This window comes from Barbus barbus (assembly GCF_936440315.1).
Source record: "Barbus barbus genome assembly, chromosome: 40".
NCBI classification, from domain to species: domain Eukaryota; kingdom Metazoa; phylum Chordata; class Actinopteri; order Cypriniformes; family Cyprinidae; genus Barbus; species Barbus barbus.
The window spans coordinates 2,883,754-2,901,997 of record NC_136718.1 but is presented as its reverse complement, the minus strand read 5'-3'; the positions used below and the strand labels follow the sequence as shown (position 1 = coordinate 2,901,997).

Here is an 18,244-nt window from a genome sequence, read left to right as displayed (position 1 = left end):
AACCACTTGTATTTCCAGAATGATATGCAATTTTGAGATGGACATCTGTTTAAAAATGAGAAAAAGGGTTTCTGGGAAAGATCCTGTAACTGTTATAGCGTGTAGTGTTTGCTCCCCCTCCATTTAGTCATCCATCAGAGAGGTGGGTGTTGTTTCTGGCCCAACATGTCTAACGCACCGGTATAAATCACTCACAGTGATTTCAGAGTCCAGTGTTTAAATAATTAAAGAGCTTTAATTTATCAGGATTTAGCACCTTCAGACATGTGAGCTGACAGTCGCTGGGGGACAGGAAATGAGCAACAGTAATGGAGTTAGAGAGGAGGAGAGGGAGAGAGATTCACACTGTAACAAAATTGAATGCACATGAATTGAACAAGTGGGGGAAAACCAATATGTGGAGGGGGAAAGTAATAAAGTTTCTGAACATGCTTCCTGTAACGCAATCAAGGATTGAGAAAAGATAATGCTATAACTGTATACAGCTACATTTAGCAGACACGACTTAGAAATGAGGACAATAGAATAACAATATATATATATATATGCTATATTTTGATTGCTTCAATAAAAGTGACGTGACATACTGCCAAGTTTGGTGACCCATACTCGGAATTCGTGCTCTGCATTTAACCCATCCAAAGTGCACACACACAGCAGTGAACACACATACTGTGAACACACACACAGCAGTGAACACACACACACCGTGAACATACACCCGGAGCAGTGGGCAGCCATTTATGCTGCGGCGCCCGGGGAGCAGTTTGGGGTTCGGTGTCTTGCTCAAGGGCACCTCAGTCGTGGTATTGAGGGTGGAGAGAGCGCTGGACATTCACTCCCCCCACCTACAATCCCTGCCGGCCGGAGACTCGAACCTGCAACCTTTGGATTACGAGTCCGACTCTCTAACCATTAGGCCACGACTTCCCAGTGCTAAATCTGCTAAACACTAAATGTAAATATAATGTAAATGTATAACAGTTTCATTTGAAACAGGCCTTTGAGAAAAGGTTTATTAACTAGGCCTGTACACAACCAATTCACCCAAGGAACATACAGGCCAATGAATCAGTACCATTAAGCACTAATAATAACAGCATATGAATGAAATAGGCAAAGGATATGATTTATCTTCACAGTGGTAAAATCCGTGTCAAATAGCATGCAACACAAGTTTGACTTTATGGAACGAAACATTACACTTTGTTCAATAGATTGCAGGATTTCAAACTAATGCCAATTAAACGGACTAACTTTACCAGATATATAACCTGCCATGTACAGTTTGACTGCAATATACTCTATATTAACAAAAAAAGAAAAACCTCTCATCATCTACTCACCCTTGTGTCATTCTGAACCTGAATGATTCATTCTCATGTGAAAGATATTTTGAACTCTTTTTATTTGTAGAATGAAAGTCAGTGTGGTTCAAAACAACAATGTAGATATGTAGATGTAAATAACGACATGATTTTCATTTTTAGGTGAACTATCCCTTTAAGGGTAGATCCTCTCAGTACATGCCTCTTGATAAGTCAGATCAAGCCATGGACTAGCCAGTAACTGTACTACACTCAGTGAGCACTGCTTAGGTCAGAGAGTACAGAGATGATAAACAACATGGTGGACTAATGATACAATAGTGCCCCCTACTGGTCTGAACAAACTCATTTCAGTACATAGCACAACACTAATCTCAACGGCTTCTTAAAAGAGCAAAATAATTCAAAACACAATGACAGAAAAAGCTTATTCCTTTGCTTCCTCTAAACTACCTCTGAATCAGCTGTCACTCTCACAATCAAAAGAATGACCTAATGATTCAATATCAATATTTTCTACTCTAGAAGTATCTGACAAGACTCACCTTATTACAGTTCTTTTACAAGCTCATACTGTATATCAGACTGTTCTGTTCCAGTGCCACACAATCTGCTACGCAAACTATACTCTATAAACGACAATCCGTTATATCATTTTGAATTAATTATAGATGGGCAGGATATATATTTTTACAGCTACAAATGAATGTATAAGGAAATATTTTATATTTAATACAAATTAAAATTAGGAACTTTGGCATGACCAACATTAGGCAGAACGATATATCAGAATAGCCCTGAATCCCAATGTAGTTTGTTCATCTTTTGAGCACAAGCATTGATTTTTGGTTGTGTTTAAGTTCAGCTGGGGATCCATGTGTCTCTCACATCAGTTTTCCAAGAGAGAGCGCTGCAGAGCTTCCTGGATCATGGCTTGCTCGTCTGTAGCATAATCCTAAAAAAAAAAAAAAAAATTCAATATATATTTTAATAATTTTATTATTTAGGTTTTGGTTACAAGCAGTCTCAGCTCAGTCAACCGACCACCAACCACAGCCAGTCTCGACTTCATACTTAAAATAAAAAGTAATATGTTTATGATATAAATACTGCATTAAGATTAAGCATGATTGTTCATTTAGTGGTTTGAGTTTGCTTTTATAAAGCTATAAATAGGAATCCCCATCATATGCATCTGCCTCCTGATCATTCCCACTGGAGAAAAACTGTTTCTATACGCAATACTCATAACTGTTTTGGTCAAAGCATGAGGCTTTACAGGGACATGGCAATATTTGTTATTCAAAATAAATAGTCAAGTGTAAGTCACACAGTAATTAGTGTTACCTTTCTTCTGCTTTAATATTGTTTTGGTGCACATTCTATACAGATTTTTAATTTTTCCTATTTTTTTTTTAATCGTCAGTGATTCACAATATTAATGACCATCTTAATTTCAACTGCAATTTAATAGAACTTGAAAAAGGTCAAATAACACATTACAGACAACCTGTAATTGTTAACTGTTACATTTATACAATTAATTCAAATAATAATAAAAATAATGCTGCTTGCTCTATTTGTTTGTTTGGTTGATTCTTTTTCAACTTTGAGAGGGTTCTAGACTGTTAAACCGCTTTAATAAACTGATATTGGCTAATACTATTTATATTGTTTATACCAAAGGTAATAAGTTATGTTTGTTTACTAATTATTGGATTGGAGAACAGACCCCATGTTAAATCACTGAAAAAAGCAAACAGCAAGACTGATCCATGTTATAGCTACATATAAAAGGAATTTATATATCTTTATAAAAGCAAGGATTTTTGTGTGTGTGTGTCAGCGCAATCACATTTTTTAGTTTCTTTTAACACTGGAAAACCAGAGCATGGAAATATTGTAATCTACTTACCACAAACGTGTCATAGGAAAATGCATGTCTTATTCTGAGGTGTTGAAAGAAGTCGGCGCTCCTGTAATTAGGGTCGCCCCAGGGCATCGAGGCACATATCGGACACACCTGCAGGAGTGGAAACAAGGGTCATAACTCCTGACTCCACAGGTACTATTTCAGAAGGCTTGGAGACATAGCTAACAAATATATGCTGATATGTATTCCTTTTCAGTGATATTCAAAATACATCTAGCTATACGTAGATACATGTACTTTAATGACTTTTACAAATCAAAACACTTGGCAACTTCTAGGAATTTATCTATACATTTATTTTTTAGGAAGTGATTTCCTAGGCCATCTCTAACTCAATAGAGTCCAAGAAGCTCAGAAATGGCCTTGTAGCCTATTTCAAACGGATGCGCTACATAAACAACTTTCACACAAATACAAATTCACAGCATTGTAAATGAGATTCATTCAAAGTCCTCACCACGTGACGTGGGTCGTGTGAGTGCTTTGAGGTGCAGTGCTCCACCAGACCATCCTGGTCAAAGTTCTGTTTGCTACAGTAGGGACAGGTGAACGTATAACGGTTCGGCACTGAGCTAAAGGACCAGGAGGAACAAGAAACCAGTCAAGATGAAAATCAAACAATAAATGGCTGATTGTTATTTTTAATTAGGGGCACTTTTGACTAATGTAACTTCATTTTTTTCCTTATTCAAACTGGAATAAAGATCATGGCTATGATTATTTTGGTGTAATTTAATGTGTGAAGTAATGATGTTTGATAGTAATATAAATAATAACATATGATAATAACATATTTTGATTTAAACACTTATAATACCCGTCAATGGAAGGCTGGTTCTTTGAAAGGGCCTTCAAACCTTCCTTGATAAAGTCTTGATATTTAGAGCAAGCCACTGTGTGGCTTCTCATGTCAGACAAAAGAACCTGCCAGAGAGTAGATAAAAAAAAATTATAAAATAAATAAATACAAATTCTTGTAGGAACTCCATATACTCAGACAGCGAGCTCAAGGACCACCCACAGTCTGTTCACGGGCCGTCTGATGCATACCACATACAAAACTGCAAAGCACTTTATAAAACCAAAAGCTCCAAAGAATACCAGATAGTACACAGTTTCTACAAGTCAGGGTGAACAGGTTTTGAACAGTCTGACAGGAAACTTGTGTTTAAAAGGAACCAGGCTGTAATCACGAGTGCTAACTAATCGCTGGAGTTGCCAAAGTAGCTTCAAACTAATCTATGTTTTTGAGCAAATTGTTCGAGTGAATGATTCAATTGTTTTATTAAGACTGCCACTTGTTTCATATCTGAATACATTATTTTAAACTAATTATTTAAATGAATGATTCAAAGACTTTAGTTTCGTATATAAAAATAATAATAAATATTATATATACAGGTGCTGGTCATAAAATTAGAATGTCATGAAAAAGTTGATTTATTTCAGTAATACCATTCAAAAAGTGAAACTTGTATATTAGATTAATTCATTACACACAGACTGATATATTTCAAATGTTTATTTCCTTTAATTTTGATGATTATAACTGACAACTAATGAAAGTCCCAAATTCAGTATCTCAGAAAATTAGAATATCAATTAAGACCAATGCAAAAAAAAAGATTTTTAGAAATGTTGGCCAACTGACAAGTATGAACATGAAAAGTATGAGCATGTACAGCACTCAATATTTAGCTGGGGCTCCTTTGGCCTGGATTACTGCAGCAATGCGGCGTGGCATGGAGTCGATCAGTCTGTGGCACTGCTCAGGTGTTATGAGAGCCCATGTTGCTCTGATAGTGGCCTTCAGCTCTTCTGAATTGTTGGGTCTGGCGTATTGCATCTTCCTCTTCACAATACCCCATAGGTTTTCTATGGGGTTAAGGTCAGGCGAGTTTGCTGGCCAATCAAGAACAGGGATACCATGGTCCTTAAACCAGGTACTGGTAGCTTTGGCAGTGTGTGCAGGTGCCAAGTCCTGTTGGAAAATGAAATCTGCATCTCCATAAAGTTGGTCAGCAGCAGGAAGCATGAAGTGCTCTAAAACGTCCTGGTAGACGGCTGCGTTGACCTTGGACCTCAGAAAACACAATGGACCAACAGCAGCAGATGACATGGCACCCCAAACCATCAATGACTGTGGAAACTTTACACTGGACCTCAAGCAACGTGGATTATGTGCCTCTCCTCTCTTCCTCCAGACTCTGGGACCTTGATTTCCAAAGAAAATGCTAAATGTACTTTCATCAGAGAACATAACTTTGGTCCACTCAGCAGCAGTCCAGTCAAGACGCTTCTGACGCGGTCTCTTGTTCAAGAGTGGTTTGACAAGGAGCGACAGCTGAAACCCATGTCTTGCATACGTCTGTGCGTGGTGGTTCTTGAAGCACTGACTCCAGCTGCAGTCCACTCTTTGTGAATCTCCCTCACATTTTTGAATGGGTTTTGTTTCACAATCCTCTCCAGGGTGCGGTTATCCCTATTGCTTGTACACTTTTTTCTACCACATCTTGTCCTTCCCTTCGCCTCTCTATTAATGTGCTTGGACACAGAGCTCTGTGAACAGCCAGCCTCTTTAGCAATGACCTTTTGTGTCTTGCCCTCCTTGTGCAAGGTGTCAATGGTCATCTTTTGGACAACTGTCAAGTCAGCAGTCTTCCCCATGATTGTGTAGCCTACAGAACTAGACTGAGAGACCATTTAAAGGCTTTTGCAGGTGTTTTGAGTTAATTAGCTGATTAGAGTGTGGCACCAGGGGTCTTCAATATTGAAAATTTTCACAATATTCTAATTTTCTGAGATACTGAATTTGGGACTTTCATTAGTTGTCAGTTATAATCATCAAAATTAAAGGAAATAAACATTTGAAATATATCAGTCTGTGTGTAATGAATTAATCTAATATACAAGTTTCACTTTTTGAATGGTATTACTGAAATAAATCAATTTTTTTCATGATATTCTAATTTTATGACCAGCACCTGTATATACATATTTGTCAGTTCATCAAAATGTAATGTTTTCTATAATATCAATCATGCAATTGTAGTGTGCATGCATTGATGACACATACGAACTGCATTAAACAGTCTTTATAAATACATCTAAATGGCACTTAAGAAGCAGTTCATGTGCCACTCCTGCAGTGTAAAGATGGCTTTTGTTCTGGTGGTTTATAACAGTTCTACAATGTCTTATTTTTCTAATTTAAGGTATTGATTAAATGTATTAATTTGACATATAGGACAACACATATTTATTACGGTTAGAAAAAAATGCACTTAAAATAAACCCCCCCCCCCCCCCCCCCCCCCCAAAAAAAAAAAAAGTGTATATCTATCAGTAAACACTAATCACCACACAGAATGTGAAGTGAAGTGACATACTGCCAAGTTTGGTGACCCATACTCGGAATTCGTGCTCTGCATTTAACCCATCCAAAGTGCACACACACAGCAGTGAACACACACCGTGCACACACACAGCAGTAAACACACACACAGCGTGAACATACACCCGGAGCAGTGGGCAGCCATTTATGCTGCGGCGCCCGGGGAGCAGTTGGGGGTTCGGTGTCTTGCTTAAGGGCACCTCAGTCGTGGTATTGAGGGTGGAGAGAGCGCTGGACATTCACTCCCCCCACCTACAATCCCTGCCGGCCCGAGACTCGAACCCGCAACCTTTGGATTACGAGTCCGACTCTCTAACCATTAGGCCACGACTTCCCCTGAATATGGAGAATGTGAAGCTCTCTCGGAGTCAGATGTCAACAACAGGCCTAAATCTGCCAAGGTGTCTTCAGTATTTCCTGCACAACCGCCCAAGTTTGTTTTCTATTATCCATTAATTTATTATTGTAATACACTGTATTTTACATGCCCCTAATATGATTGATCAATTTATATATCTCTTCTGGACTAAGTGGGTGGTTCTTGGCCAGAATAAGCGCCGCATTTCAATATAAATTACACAGTTTAACTCACAAACACACACACACACCTCATTTTTACAGCCTTTGCACTTTCCGATTGATCTTTTCATCTCATCTTGTACATTATCTGCTTTCATCCACTTGTGCAGATCGGACCTGCAGACTGCACACACAGGTTTCTGAGGCCGCAAGCACTCCTTAAGACAGCTTTCACAGAATCTGACCAAAAGAAAAGGATACACTTTCTCTAAAACATTTCACATATACATATATAATAATATAATACACTTAATAAATAATATATGATATTAGGGCTGTTTTGTCCCTTTATCAAATATGCACATTTGGCTACACATACATGCACACACAAGTCAGATTTCCCCTCATTTAAAGTAATAAACTGACAGACCAGACAGGCAGGGTATTTATAGAAGGACAACGTGAGTATTGTAGTTTGTTCAAGTAAAGGCGTAGTTCAGTGAGCAGCACTACATCTCCCAGCATCCCACGCAGCACAACTTTAGTACACAAGAAGCAAAACTGAAAGTAACCCATTTTTTGCCTCGTGAGAAACTCTAATCACCACTACATTTATTATTGATTATTCGACACGATCATGTTAAGATTCAATTACATGTCATGGAGTCTGAGCGTCGGTTTCACGTGATACTTGATTAACATGAAACAGCTCAACATGCCAACCGAGAAGTTCCTGCTGCACGAGACCGCGAGGATACTCACGTATGTCCGCAGTCTGTGGTCATCGGAGAGATATATATCTCCAGACACACGGGGCAGAGGTAGTCCTCGTATTCTGCATCGATCACATCAGTTTGAGGGTCTGTTTTGAGCATAGCCATGTCTGCTGCTGTGCTCCGTGTTCTTCAACTGTTGGGATGGGAGGAGCCATAGCTCAGCTGATCACACCAGGAAATACATTATTACAGCCTTATTTGTCTGATGACAAAAATAGCAGTGATGACTATAATAATGATAATGCATAAAAGAGCATCTTTCCACTGTAAAGTAACATTTTCGTCAACATTGTTGTCAAATATAAAATCAGGTACATTTCGCCAAAAAAAAAATAAAAAAAAGGTGCCAAGACAAATGAACTGCTGTCTCTGGCTTCTGCTGGCTTCAGTGTATATATATATATATATATATATATATATATACTGCCCTCCAAAAGTTTGGAAACGCCCTAGAAAAGTGGGGTTTGGATATATATATCAGTTTTATTTCTTTCTTTTTAAATTTAGTAGACACAGTTTATCTCTTTGAGAGATATCTTTTAAGAGATAGCGACTGTGCAGAAGCCAGATGTTTTTTGTTTTGTTTTTCAAATCAACATCACTCACAAATTGATTCCAATATGCAACATTGGTTTTGAAGCAACATCCTCCTGGAAAAGGGCTCTTACTGATCTGTTATTACAACAATAGGAAAAACATATTTTACCAATAGGGGAGTGTGAGAGTTGTGGGAATTGCTGATAATTTAATCTTCTTTTTTTTTGCCGTTTAAATATTATTTATAGCTATTTTAGGAGTAACTGTGCCAAAAACAGTTGTGAATTTGGTGGTATTGGACAATTATATTTTGCTAAAAATTCCTCATTATGTAAAAAGAAGACAATCTGAATTAAATAATTGTTCCACAAAAGCAATGCCAGTTTTCAACGGGGTAGAACCTTTTTAAGCGTGAAACTGTGAGATGGGTGATATATAATATAACATTTGTGACAAAACTAGCTTAAGTAACACGGGTGTATATATGTAGAAGTAGCCAATACATTGTATGGGTCAAAATTATCATTTTTTTTTTTTCTTTTATGCCACAAATCATTAGGATATTAAGTAAAGATCATGTTCCATGAAGATAGTTTGTACATTTCCTTCCATTAATATATCAAAACTTCATTTTTGATCTGTACTATGCATTTCTAAGAACTTAATTTGGACAACTTTAAAGGCGATTATCTCAATATTTAGTTTTTTTTCACCCTCAGATTCCAGATTTTCAAATAGTTGTATCTCAGCCAAATATTGTCCTCTCATAACAAACCATACATCAATGGAAAGATTATTTATTCAGCTTTCAGATGATGTATAAAGCACAGTGTTTAAGCAAACATTTATCTAAAGTTCACAAAAGAATGCGTTAAATGCAGCGCGGAGACTTCTGGGAACTGGTTCGAGCGCTGACTCAAATGAATCGAATCATTTATGCGAACCGACTCGCTGAATGAATCGAACGATCCAGCGCTAGTCCCGCAGCCTGCAGCCTCGGGAGCGCGCAGGGGAGACAGCGCGGCGCATGCGCAGTGCGGCGGTGGGGATTTCCAGCGGAACATGAAGGTAAGGCTGGATGATGGGGAGAGGGCGGCTCGGTAATGCTGTTGCCCAGCACTGCATGACACTCAACGGGCATGTTTACATTCACGTCTTGTTCTTATTGAGGTAATCAAAAAGTAATTGCAGGATGGTGTATTTTTAAATTGTGGTGTGTGTGTGGATTTACAGGGCCCTGCAACTGCGCTAATGTTAGCAGGGCTGTGCTAGCTGCATCTGATATCTGTCACAGATGAGGTTGAAACGAGTTATAGTAGAGTAGCAACTTTATTAATGTCTATTCCTTTAATAACGACGACTTGAGTGATCAGATCTTGCGCGTTGACAGAGTTATTTACTGTGAGTAAAGGAGACTGTCAGATTAGCTGTGTGGCTAACACTGTAGCATTGAAATGCATATAGAAAATAATTATTTATTAGTACCTAACTGTGTTCTCTGCGGACACTAATTTGTTTAGCTGGGGATTTTAGCTTTACCATGTTACCAAGTATGGTGATGTGATTGTGATATGCTGCTATCTTGATGAATGGAGGTAGTGATGAGGATGATGGTTATGTATTTGACAGGCCATCATCCTGCCAAAAATGTACACACAATATGGGCGTACATTTTTGGCAGGTCCAATAGGAAATCTATGTCTGCAGAGATTTGCAAAAAGTTATGAATTCCTGTCATTCACAGATATGACAATTCATGAATCGTTCCCTCGTCCTTAAATGGGTCATATGACATTGCTAAAAAGAACATTATTTTGTGTATTTGGTGTAATGCAATGTGTTTATGCGGTTTAAGGTAAAAAAAAAACCACATTATTTTCCACATACTGTACATTACTGTTGCAAAACTCATCGTTCTGGATAGCTGCTCTGATTGGCCAGCTATCCGGTGCGTTGTGATTGGCCGGATACCTCAAGCGTGTGATGGAAATGTTACGCCCCTCACTGTATTGTGATGCCGTGTCCCGGTGCGACGACAAAAAAACAATAAAACCCATTATAAACGAGGCATTTGTTGCATCCAATGGGGACATAATTACTGATTATAATGACTTGTACTGTTTTTTTACGTGGCGCGTTGCATCGCACCGCGTAAACATTACCATGTCTGCATTTGTGATCGGAGAAACAACAAACAACAAGCACTACTCTACACAGCTCAAAACTCGCGTTTGATTCATCAGTAGCAGAAACATACTTACAGGCTGTGAGTCAGAAGCACCAGACTGTTCTTGCAAAGTTGGAATTGCCCCACTTTATAGAAACAGTCTTTGTGCAAACCAACATTGCAGGCTACTGCACACACTTGAATATTTGGGTTGAACTGTTCTGGAACAGTGTTGTAAATGCAACTTAACCACTGATTTCTAGTTGAGTCCTCTTTTGGAAGCCCAAACAAAGTACTTTCTTTTTCACATTGAAACACAGCGTCTCCAGGACATGGCGCCGGCGGCAGCAACAATACTACAGCAAGAATAATAGTTACGCCTTCTTTCGTTGCGTATACATTTGGGCGGTGTTTTGCAAATCTTCCCACATCGTGACGTAGACATGTAGGGGCGTGTTTAAATGAGCCGTTTTAGGGGGGCGTGCCAGAGTCTTAACTCTGATAAAGAATATCTCTTTGGTTTTGAGACTTTAGTCTTTGCAACTTTAAGGATCTTATCTATTCACAAACAGCTTGTAACACTCAAAAGAGAAAGGAAAAATTGAAATTGCATCATATGACCCCTTTAACTGTCTGTTTATTAAATATTTAGGCTAATTTGCTTGTGATTTCACCGAAGGACATCTATATAATACCTGGTGAAAAGCTATTCATTAGCATTGCCATTCAGCTCAATGAATGCAGAAACCCCTGGAAGTACTGTTGTAGTACATGGGCATTAATTCAAACATGCATGGCAGTAGACCGGTCAAACGTTTAGTCCATTTTGCTTTATTTATTTATTTTTTTTACATTGTCATAAGAAAGGCATGTCATCTTTTATAGCTAATGAAACATTTGCAGTGTATATGTTGCTAGCAAAAAAATGGTTGTATTTAAATGGTTGTCAATTTTCAAATTTTAATTTCTCTCAGTTTAACCCATAAAACTAAATAAATAAATAAATCCATTCCGCAGAATTACACACATTTCCATTAAAAAAAATGTTCAAAGCTCATAAAATGTAAAACCGATTTCATTTAGGCCCAATTATAATTTGTGACTACATCACAAAGGCTATGTATTTTTCATTCTCATGGTCTGCTTTGGTCTTAGTGTGATGCGTGCCAGCATTATGAACTAGCTATATGATTGCAGCTATATGATATGTTTTAGACTGTAGCCCGAGTAGTCTTTTTCAAACAGATTTTGTTCTTCTGTCATTGCAGCAGCTAGCAGCGTTGGATATGTTGTTATTAATGTGCGCTCCTCTCTGCAGTCCCTGACCTTCAACCTACTGTGAGGGAAAGCCTGGCAGTAAGGGCTTAATAAGGTGAGGACTCTCCATCCAGCACCCAAATCTACTACCTTCTCATGTCACGTTGAGGTGTTTTGGCTAATGAGAAACTCAGAGATGCCCATTACAGCATGAAAGAACCCTGGCCAAGTCGTACGCCCGAATTAAACCAAGCGCATCTTCAATTTCATTATTCCATATCGCTCCTTTGGAGGATGATTTCAGCTTGCTGATTTGCTGAACCCACCACATTGCACCGTTGTCCCAGGTTGTCCGGTGTCTAGTGGGAGAGAGGACTTGAGATGGCAAGGGGTCCCGTTTAAAGAAACTCCTGGATTGTAGGATAAGAGGTTGCAATCTGCGCAGCCCACTGCCACCAATGGATGCCAAGTTGCGAGAAGATCTATTCCGCAGGTATGTGGCGTCTTTGGAGAATCGGCTTGAGGTGGGAGCCGGTGATGGAGGAGGAGGAGATAGGCAAGGAGTTAAGACTGAGGAGGCACTGATTTCTACTGCAACAGCACTGCTTGGCTCATACCAGCCCGATCCAGGGCAGCGCTTTCGCATGGTTCGGTTCTATGAAATTGCTGAGAACTCCCTGAGGACTCAGAGAAGCGCAAACTTGCGGACATTGGAGACGGCCTTTGCGACGCTGGAAACCATCTGTTCCAACTTGCTGCTCTTTCCTTGGAAGAAAGAGTTCCGTTGCATAAAGGTGAGTCAACAGATTAAAGGATTCATTGTTATTTTTTTCCATGGAGCACAAAGGGAATGACGTTTCAGCAGGGCTGGGCGATTCATTTAATTGAATTCGTAACCAAATGATATTTTACCCATTGTCGGTTATATTGTTTTTTTTTAATCCTATTAATACTTTCCCCTTAAAGAGATCCTTACCGCGTGTGTAGTCGGCGATTTATGGACATGAATGACCGTTGTACTAACATCTTTTGCAGCATCTTGCAAAATAATTTAAACTTTTACATGCCGTGCTGATCTTCAACGTCAGTTCCAAAACAGTGGACCAATCAGAAGGACCCCGGAGTTGGGGCAAGATCACTGAGATGGCGCCATGCTTTTTCTCTTAATCAGCAGTGTTATATTTACATTGATTGATTGATTGAATATTATATTAATTTACAAGAGAAACAAGTTATTTTGCTAATTTTCACATGACAATATTTAACAAGTAGGCTATTTTGTTTGCTGGTTGTTTTCTCATTTTGACATGGCAATATTCATTTATTTTGTTTGCAAAAATGAAACTTTTTTTTTTTTAGGAAACTTGCTTTTTACAATTAAACTGAAATGTTTTTTTTTTTTTTCCCATAAGACATCTTTATTTTAAGCAAGCTCTGATTTTAATTGTTCGAAATATTCAACAAATAACCACAAATAGTTTGTTTCCTTCAATAATTTAAAATCACAAAGATAAAAAATTCAGTCTTGTCATTAGAAAAAAAATACATTTAATAGTTATAATAGTTATAACCTTTAATAGTTATAAGTATATTTACCTTACAAACTTTTAATGAACTATGAGGGCAAGAAAGAAAGAATAAAAAATCATTGTAATCGATGTAAAGTGTTCAATTAATCAAGGTTTTGATTTTAGCTCATATCGCCCAGCCGTACGTTTCAGTGAGAAGTCTGTAGTTTCAGCGATACTGCACTGCATTCTGGGGATAATTATTCAGCCTTCTATTAAAACCTTTCTATTTTGTGAATGTGAAAAAATGAATATTATCTCTGCTTTTGACAAAATAATGACATTTCTTTCACTCTTACAGACCTTCACGGGGCCGTATGTGTACCAGTTGCAGTCGGTGATATGCGACTCAGACCTGCGCACGCTGCTACGTTCCATGGGCTATTCAAGAGACCAGGAATTGCAGTACCACGTTAGGGACCATCCAGGTGGAGCCTCTCACCTCCGGCAGCTCGCCTTCGAACTGCTCCTCGCTCAGGCCGAATGCCGTCTGCTCGGCGAGGTGGTGTCCATGTCTCGGGGCTTTGCCTCGGAGCTGGAGGCTGTGGAGGTGAGGAGGAACACCAGAGAAGATGCGGCAGGGTGCGCTGACGCCCTCCGCCGACGAGACAGCCTCACAGGAGACTTGTCCCGCCTGTCGGTACGGCCGGTGGACATGGACCGCGCCCACCTAAGGCGAAGCGGTCGGCCGTCCAAGTCGGTGGATGTAACAGACAGCGCAGGACACTGGCACCAAGCCAGCAAGCCAGTGCTGAAGGCCTCGCTCAGCCTGCGCAAAGAGCCATTGTTCGTCGACACGGAAGAAGACATGAAGGATGAAATCATCCGACCGAGCCCTTCGCTTTACCCTGTGGCGGCGCCACCATCTTACAGCCCAGTGGCTGACTTCTTCCCTATTCAGTCGCCCCAGTCTGAGCCATACTCCTACCACTTGTCCTCCCTGGATGAGGTGGACTTGTACACTGAACGGGGTCTGGGCAGCCACCAAACGCCCTCTAGGCCACCGAGCCGGGAGCCTCGAGAGTCCCGGGACAGCTGGGTTCTGAAGGGGCACGTGATGAAGTGCCAGGGCTGCGGCATGGGCTGCCCTTCGCTCTCCTCTTGCCAGAGGTGCGATATGATCTTGTGTTCGTCCTGCCATGCTGTGGAACCAGCGCCTTGTTGTGGCTTCCAGGATTACACTAAAACTTCCCGCCCTTTGGATGGCTACATGCCCATCAAGGAGAAGTTGTCCGTCTACTCCAACGCTCATGTGCACACTCACCCTCACCCTCACCCGCTTCCCCACGCTCAGTCCCACTCGCTGTTGCTGGACAAAGCTGTGATGAGCGCCAAGCTGTTTCCCAGTAAAGCCATGGGTTCGGGCAGCAGTCCGGTGATTGGCTCGGTCAGCAGTGGCAGCAGCAGCAGTGGGGGTGAGCGGCTGGGTGTGGGCGGCTCCCGCTGTGGCTTTTGCAACAAGCCAGGGGCCTCTCACACCTGTGTGAACTGCTCCAAGGTGTCATGTGACATGTGCATGAGCCTTTATGCCAGCGATGTGTGCACCCGCAAAAATCCTCATCATAACTTTGTGCCCAATCATCAACTCAATTTCAAATCCAGCACCATATCCCACCTTGTATATCGATAGACCAGGAACACAGCCACGCTACAGTTGAGCACTACACCTCTATCGCTCCTTTTGGCTCTGCTTTTACCACCATTAATTTTTTTAATTTTTTTTATTTAATTTTCTTTTAATCTTCCTGCTTCCTTTTCTCAGTTGGCAGTTGTTTTGGTCATGTGATCTTGCAGTGCATTTCTTGTCCCTCAGTAGCTCTACCTTATCAAGGAAAACAAAAAAAAAAAGCAGTTTGACCGGAAAATTCCATTCAGTATCAATGTTTGTTAACTTGAAAAATAACCATGCAGCGCATATGAACTGTGAATGTTTAGAAGAGACTTCATCCTGGAATTGAATCGAGTAAGTTGGAACTTCTCAAACTTGAACAAAAGAAAAAATAAATAAATAAATAAATAACACTGGAAGTAAATAGTATATATTTTGAATTGTGAATCTATAGATCTATGTAAGACTATCGCTCTCATGGTGGGGTGGTTTTCCCTGTTGAATGGGGCTTGAGTTGTGAATTTGTATCAGACAACTAGTTGCTGTTAAGTCACTATATTGAGTCCTCTGACAAGAAATGCCTTGTGGGTTTAACCCCTAAGAAGTCAGCCTACGCTGTTCAAAATGCTGCTGTTGAAAGTAAAACCAGAAGGGGCGCTCCTGGCCTCTAACATGTTTTGCAAGCTCGATGAAACTTTTTTTGGCAAACTTCATGCACACACACACACGTATATGTATATATATATATATATATATATATATATATATACACACTTTTTTTTCCCTTTGTCCAGTTTTCCTTTACATTGTTTTAACCTGTTAAGATTTTAAGTCATTGAAATGGAGAATAATTTAATATTTTCATATGCTGACTGTCATGAGAAGCAAGTTTAATTTTATATTTTTAATTCATTGTACAATGCATCTATGGTGGTGTGTATGCATACAGTGATAAACTAAAGTGTCACTGGGTGAATGTAACAAAGGATTTTATGGGTCATATTTCACCCCACAATCCAAAGAAGATGTGATATTTTACATGGAGAAAACAAGATTCTCATTACTGCAGTGCACAAATACAGAGATAGTGTTGAAACTCATACTTTGATTTTTTTTTTTTTTTTTTTTTTTTATTAAAATGAGAATAAACTACATTCAGTACAACAAATACTGCTGCAATGCATTCTTACAGTACTACTTTATAAATGAAATATTATTTTTCACATTACGGTTAATTAGAACTTGCAAAAATGAATTTTCTAAATGCAAAATATGTGTTTTGCTGTTTTTATTTATTTATTTATTATTGTGGGGTTAAATACTGACTTGTTTTGTGACGTTCACCCTAATTGGCCTGATTTGTATTCTTCCCTGAATATGACACTAATTATATATATATATATATATATATATTATTATTTTTTTTATTCTATTTTTTTCTCTGCAACTACTACTACCATTGTTTTTTGTTTGTTAATTGTCTGTGCCTGTACCAACAGAACAAAGTCAGTATATCATTCTGGTTACATATCCTTAATTTCAGAGACCTTTCAACCTGCTCTGCCTGCTGCTTTAGGTAACCTTTCCAATACCTAAAAGCTGCACTAAATGCAGGACTCTGCTTAATGTCTGTACGCAGCATAAAGCGAGGGCCAATAAATCTGTCAGGGAAACAGAAACTAGCACAAGACATAAAGATGGCATGTTCTGACGACAGTATGTGTTTTTGATTTTGTGAAATGAGTGTTAATGGATGCGTCAGCCCTCAATCTGTCCTTGCCTTTGTCTCTCTGTTGGATGGAAATCTGCTGTGTCCTTAAATTCTGCATTTTCAATTTCCAGGACTAAACAGCAGCCAGGAATAATTTGATTGGATTTTACACTCAAGCGACAGCATGATTAACCAATCAAAACTGCGATGTGCCAAACTCCCACAGGCTGTGAAGATCGAACCGTTCTCTGCTGCTCATCTGCACAGTAGCTGAGCCATTTGGAAGTGTTTTAACCCTGAGTGATGAATAACCTGTGTGTCTCTAAGCCCCTTTCTCTCACACACCTATCAGTTCTCATTGTAACCTGTTAAAGGGTTTTTGTGGTGAATTCACTAGAGATGAACCGATGAGTGAATTGACCCTGACATGCCCTTCCAAACACACACGCAGTCCTCTGCTCCTTTCCGTGAAGCATTATTCACATCTGCAGAGGTCAGATATCTCTCTGGCAAACAAGTTGTATCTTCAAAGGAGACGTGGTGGGCGAAGGGGCTGAGTGGGACAGGGGTGTGAAGTTAGCCAAAACGTTTGTCAGGAAAAGCATAATCCTATAATTATATAATTTAATTAAAAGCGATGATTTTATAAAATAATTTCAAAAATAAAGTTCTACAAAAAAAGCACTGTCTTTGGTGTTTGAGTTTTACATAAAACATGAGCTTGAACTCAAGGATTTACCACAGCTCATGAAAAAGGTGGATTCAAAATGTGCATATCACTGACACCTTATTGTAAAGTTTTAGAAAATTGTCTTGAGATGAATATGAAGGTACATTTTCTTAAATGATTCACATCCAGAATAAAAATGTCCTAATCTTTTGTGGTTAAAAAGTATACTTTTTTTTTTTTTTTTTTATACAAAATAACCTATTGTTTTGATAAGGCCCTTATTTCTTGGCTGGGATCGTGTAGAGCCCTTTGAAGCTGCATTAAAACTGCAATTTGGACCTCAACCCATTAGCCACAATCGAAGTCTACTACAGTATATGGGGAGAAACAATCAAATCCTGGAACGTTTTCTTTAAAAACCTTAATTTCTTTGCAGTTGAAGAAATAAAGACTTGGAGGACATGGGGGTGAGTAAATTATCAAGAAGGTTATTATTATTTTTTTTTTTCTTTCTGGAAGTGAACTAATCCTTCAAGCTAATTTTTAAATTATAAATGTTTAACCATTACTTTCAGAGAAATATTTCAAAATTGGAGATGAATGCTATAATAAAGCAATTGTTGCTAATAATATTAACAACAACAATTATCTATTTTCTAGACATGCATGTTTAGTTCAGATTAAAATGCAAAAATATATAAGCGTAAACAAAAAATGTAATGAAAAATACTGTTTTGACTTTCTTGCCTTTGTTGTGCTTGCAGCACTGCTTTTA

The 18,244-nt window shown here is 39.0% G+C and overlaps 2 protein-coding genes across 9 annotated transcripts; one reads left to right on the top strand and one right to left on the bottom strand.

The window, feature by feature from the left end:
- Positions 1-209: 209 nt before the first annotated feature.
- rnf114 (ring finger protein 114) lies at positions 210-8,114 on the bottom strand. Its single transcript, XM_079400438.1, has 6 exons — positions 7,937-8,114; positions 7,264-7,414; positions 4,079-4,185; positions 3,719-3,833; positions 3,244-3,351; positions 210-2,283 (listed from the first exon to the last, which is right to left on the bottom strand). The coding sequence occupies exons 1-6, from the start codon at positions 8,053-8,055 to the stop codon at positions 2,218-2,220; spliced, it is 666 nt and encodes a 221-aa protein (XP_079256564.1). The 5' UTR covers positions 8,056-8,114; the 3' UTR covers positions 210-2,217.
- A 1,384-nt stretch (positions 8,115-9,498) lies between these two features.
- Positions 9,499-17,676, top strand: spata2 (spermatogenesis associated 2). 8 transcript variants are annotated; one of them, XR_013783279.1, is made up of 4 exons: positions 9,521-9,657; positions 11,973-12,705; positions 13,781-15,442; positions 16,931-17,676. XR_013783279.1 is itself a non-coding variant. In XM_079400123.1 (4 exons), exons 3-4 carry the CDS (start codon positions 12,370-12,372, stop codon positions 15,107-15,109), a joined length of 1,665 nt encoding a protein of 554 aa, XP_079256249.1. In that variant the 5' UTR covers positions 9,521-9,555; positions 11,923-12,026; positions 12,259-12,369; the 3' UTR covers positions 15,110-15,466. The 8 variants fall into 8 exon arrangements, 5 of the variants coding, with proteins under 5 accessions (XP_079256247.1, XP_079256249.1, XP_079256246.1 ...); XR_013783280.1 differs by having other exon boundaries at positions 9,521-9,555; positions 11,923-12,705; positions 16,931-17,473; XR_013783281.1 differs by having other exon boundaries at positions 11,923-12,705; positions 16,931-17,473.
- The last annotated feature ends 568 nt before the right edge of the window (positions 17,677-18,244 follow it).

Coding starts and splice junctions, on each gene's coding strand:
- rnf114 (XM_079400438.1), bottom strand. CDS start 8,055: ATGGCTATGCTCAAAACAGACCCTCAAACTGATGTGATCGATGCAGAA. Junction 4,186..7,263: donor GCAAAGGCTGTAAAAATGAG/GTGTGTGTGTGT, acceptor ACTCTCTGGCAG/GTTCTTTTGTCTGACATGAG. Junction 3,834..4,078: donor AACCAGCCTTCCATTGACGG/GTATTATAAGTG, acceptor CTGGTCCTTTAG/CTCAGTGCCGAACCGTTATA.
- spata2 (XM_079400120.1), top strand. CDS start 12,370: ATGGATGCCAAGTTGCGAGAAGATCTATTCCGCAGGTATGTGGCGTCT. Junction 12,706..13,780: donor AAGAGTTCCGTTGCATAAAG/GTGAGTCAACAG, acceptor TCACTCTTACAG/ACCTTCACGGGGCCGTATGT.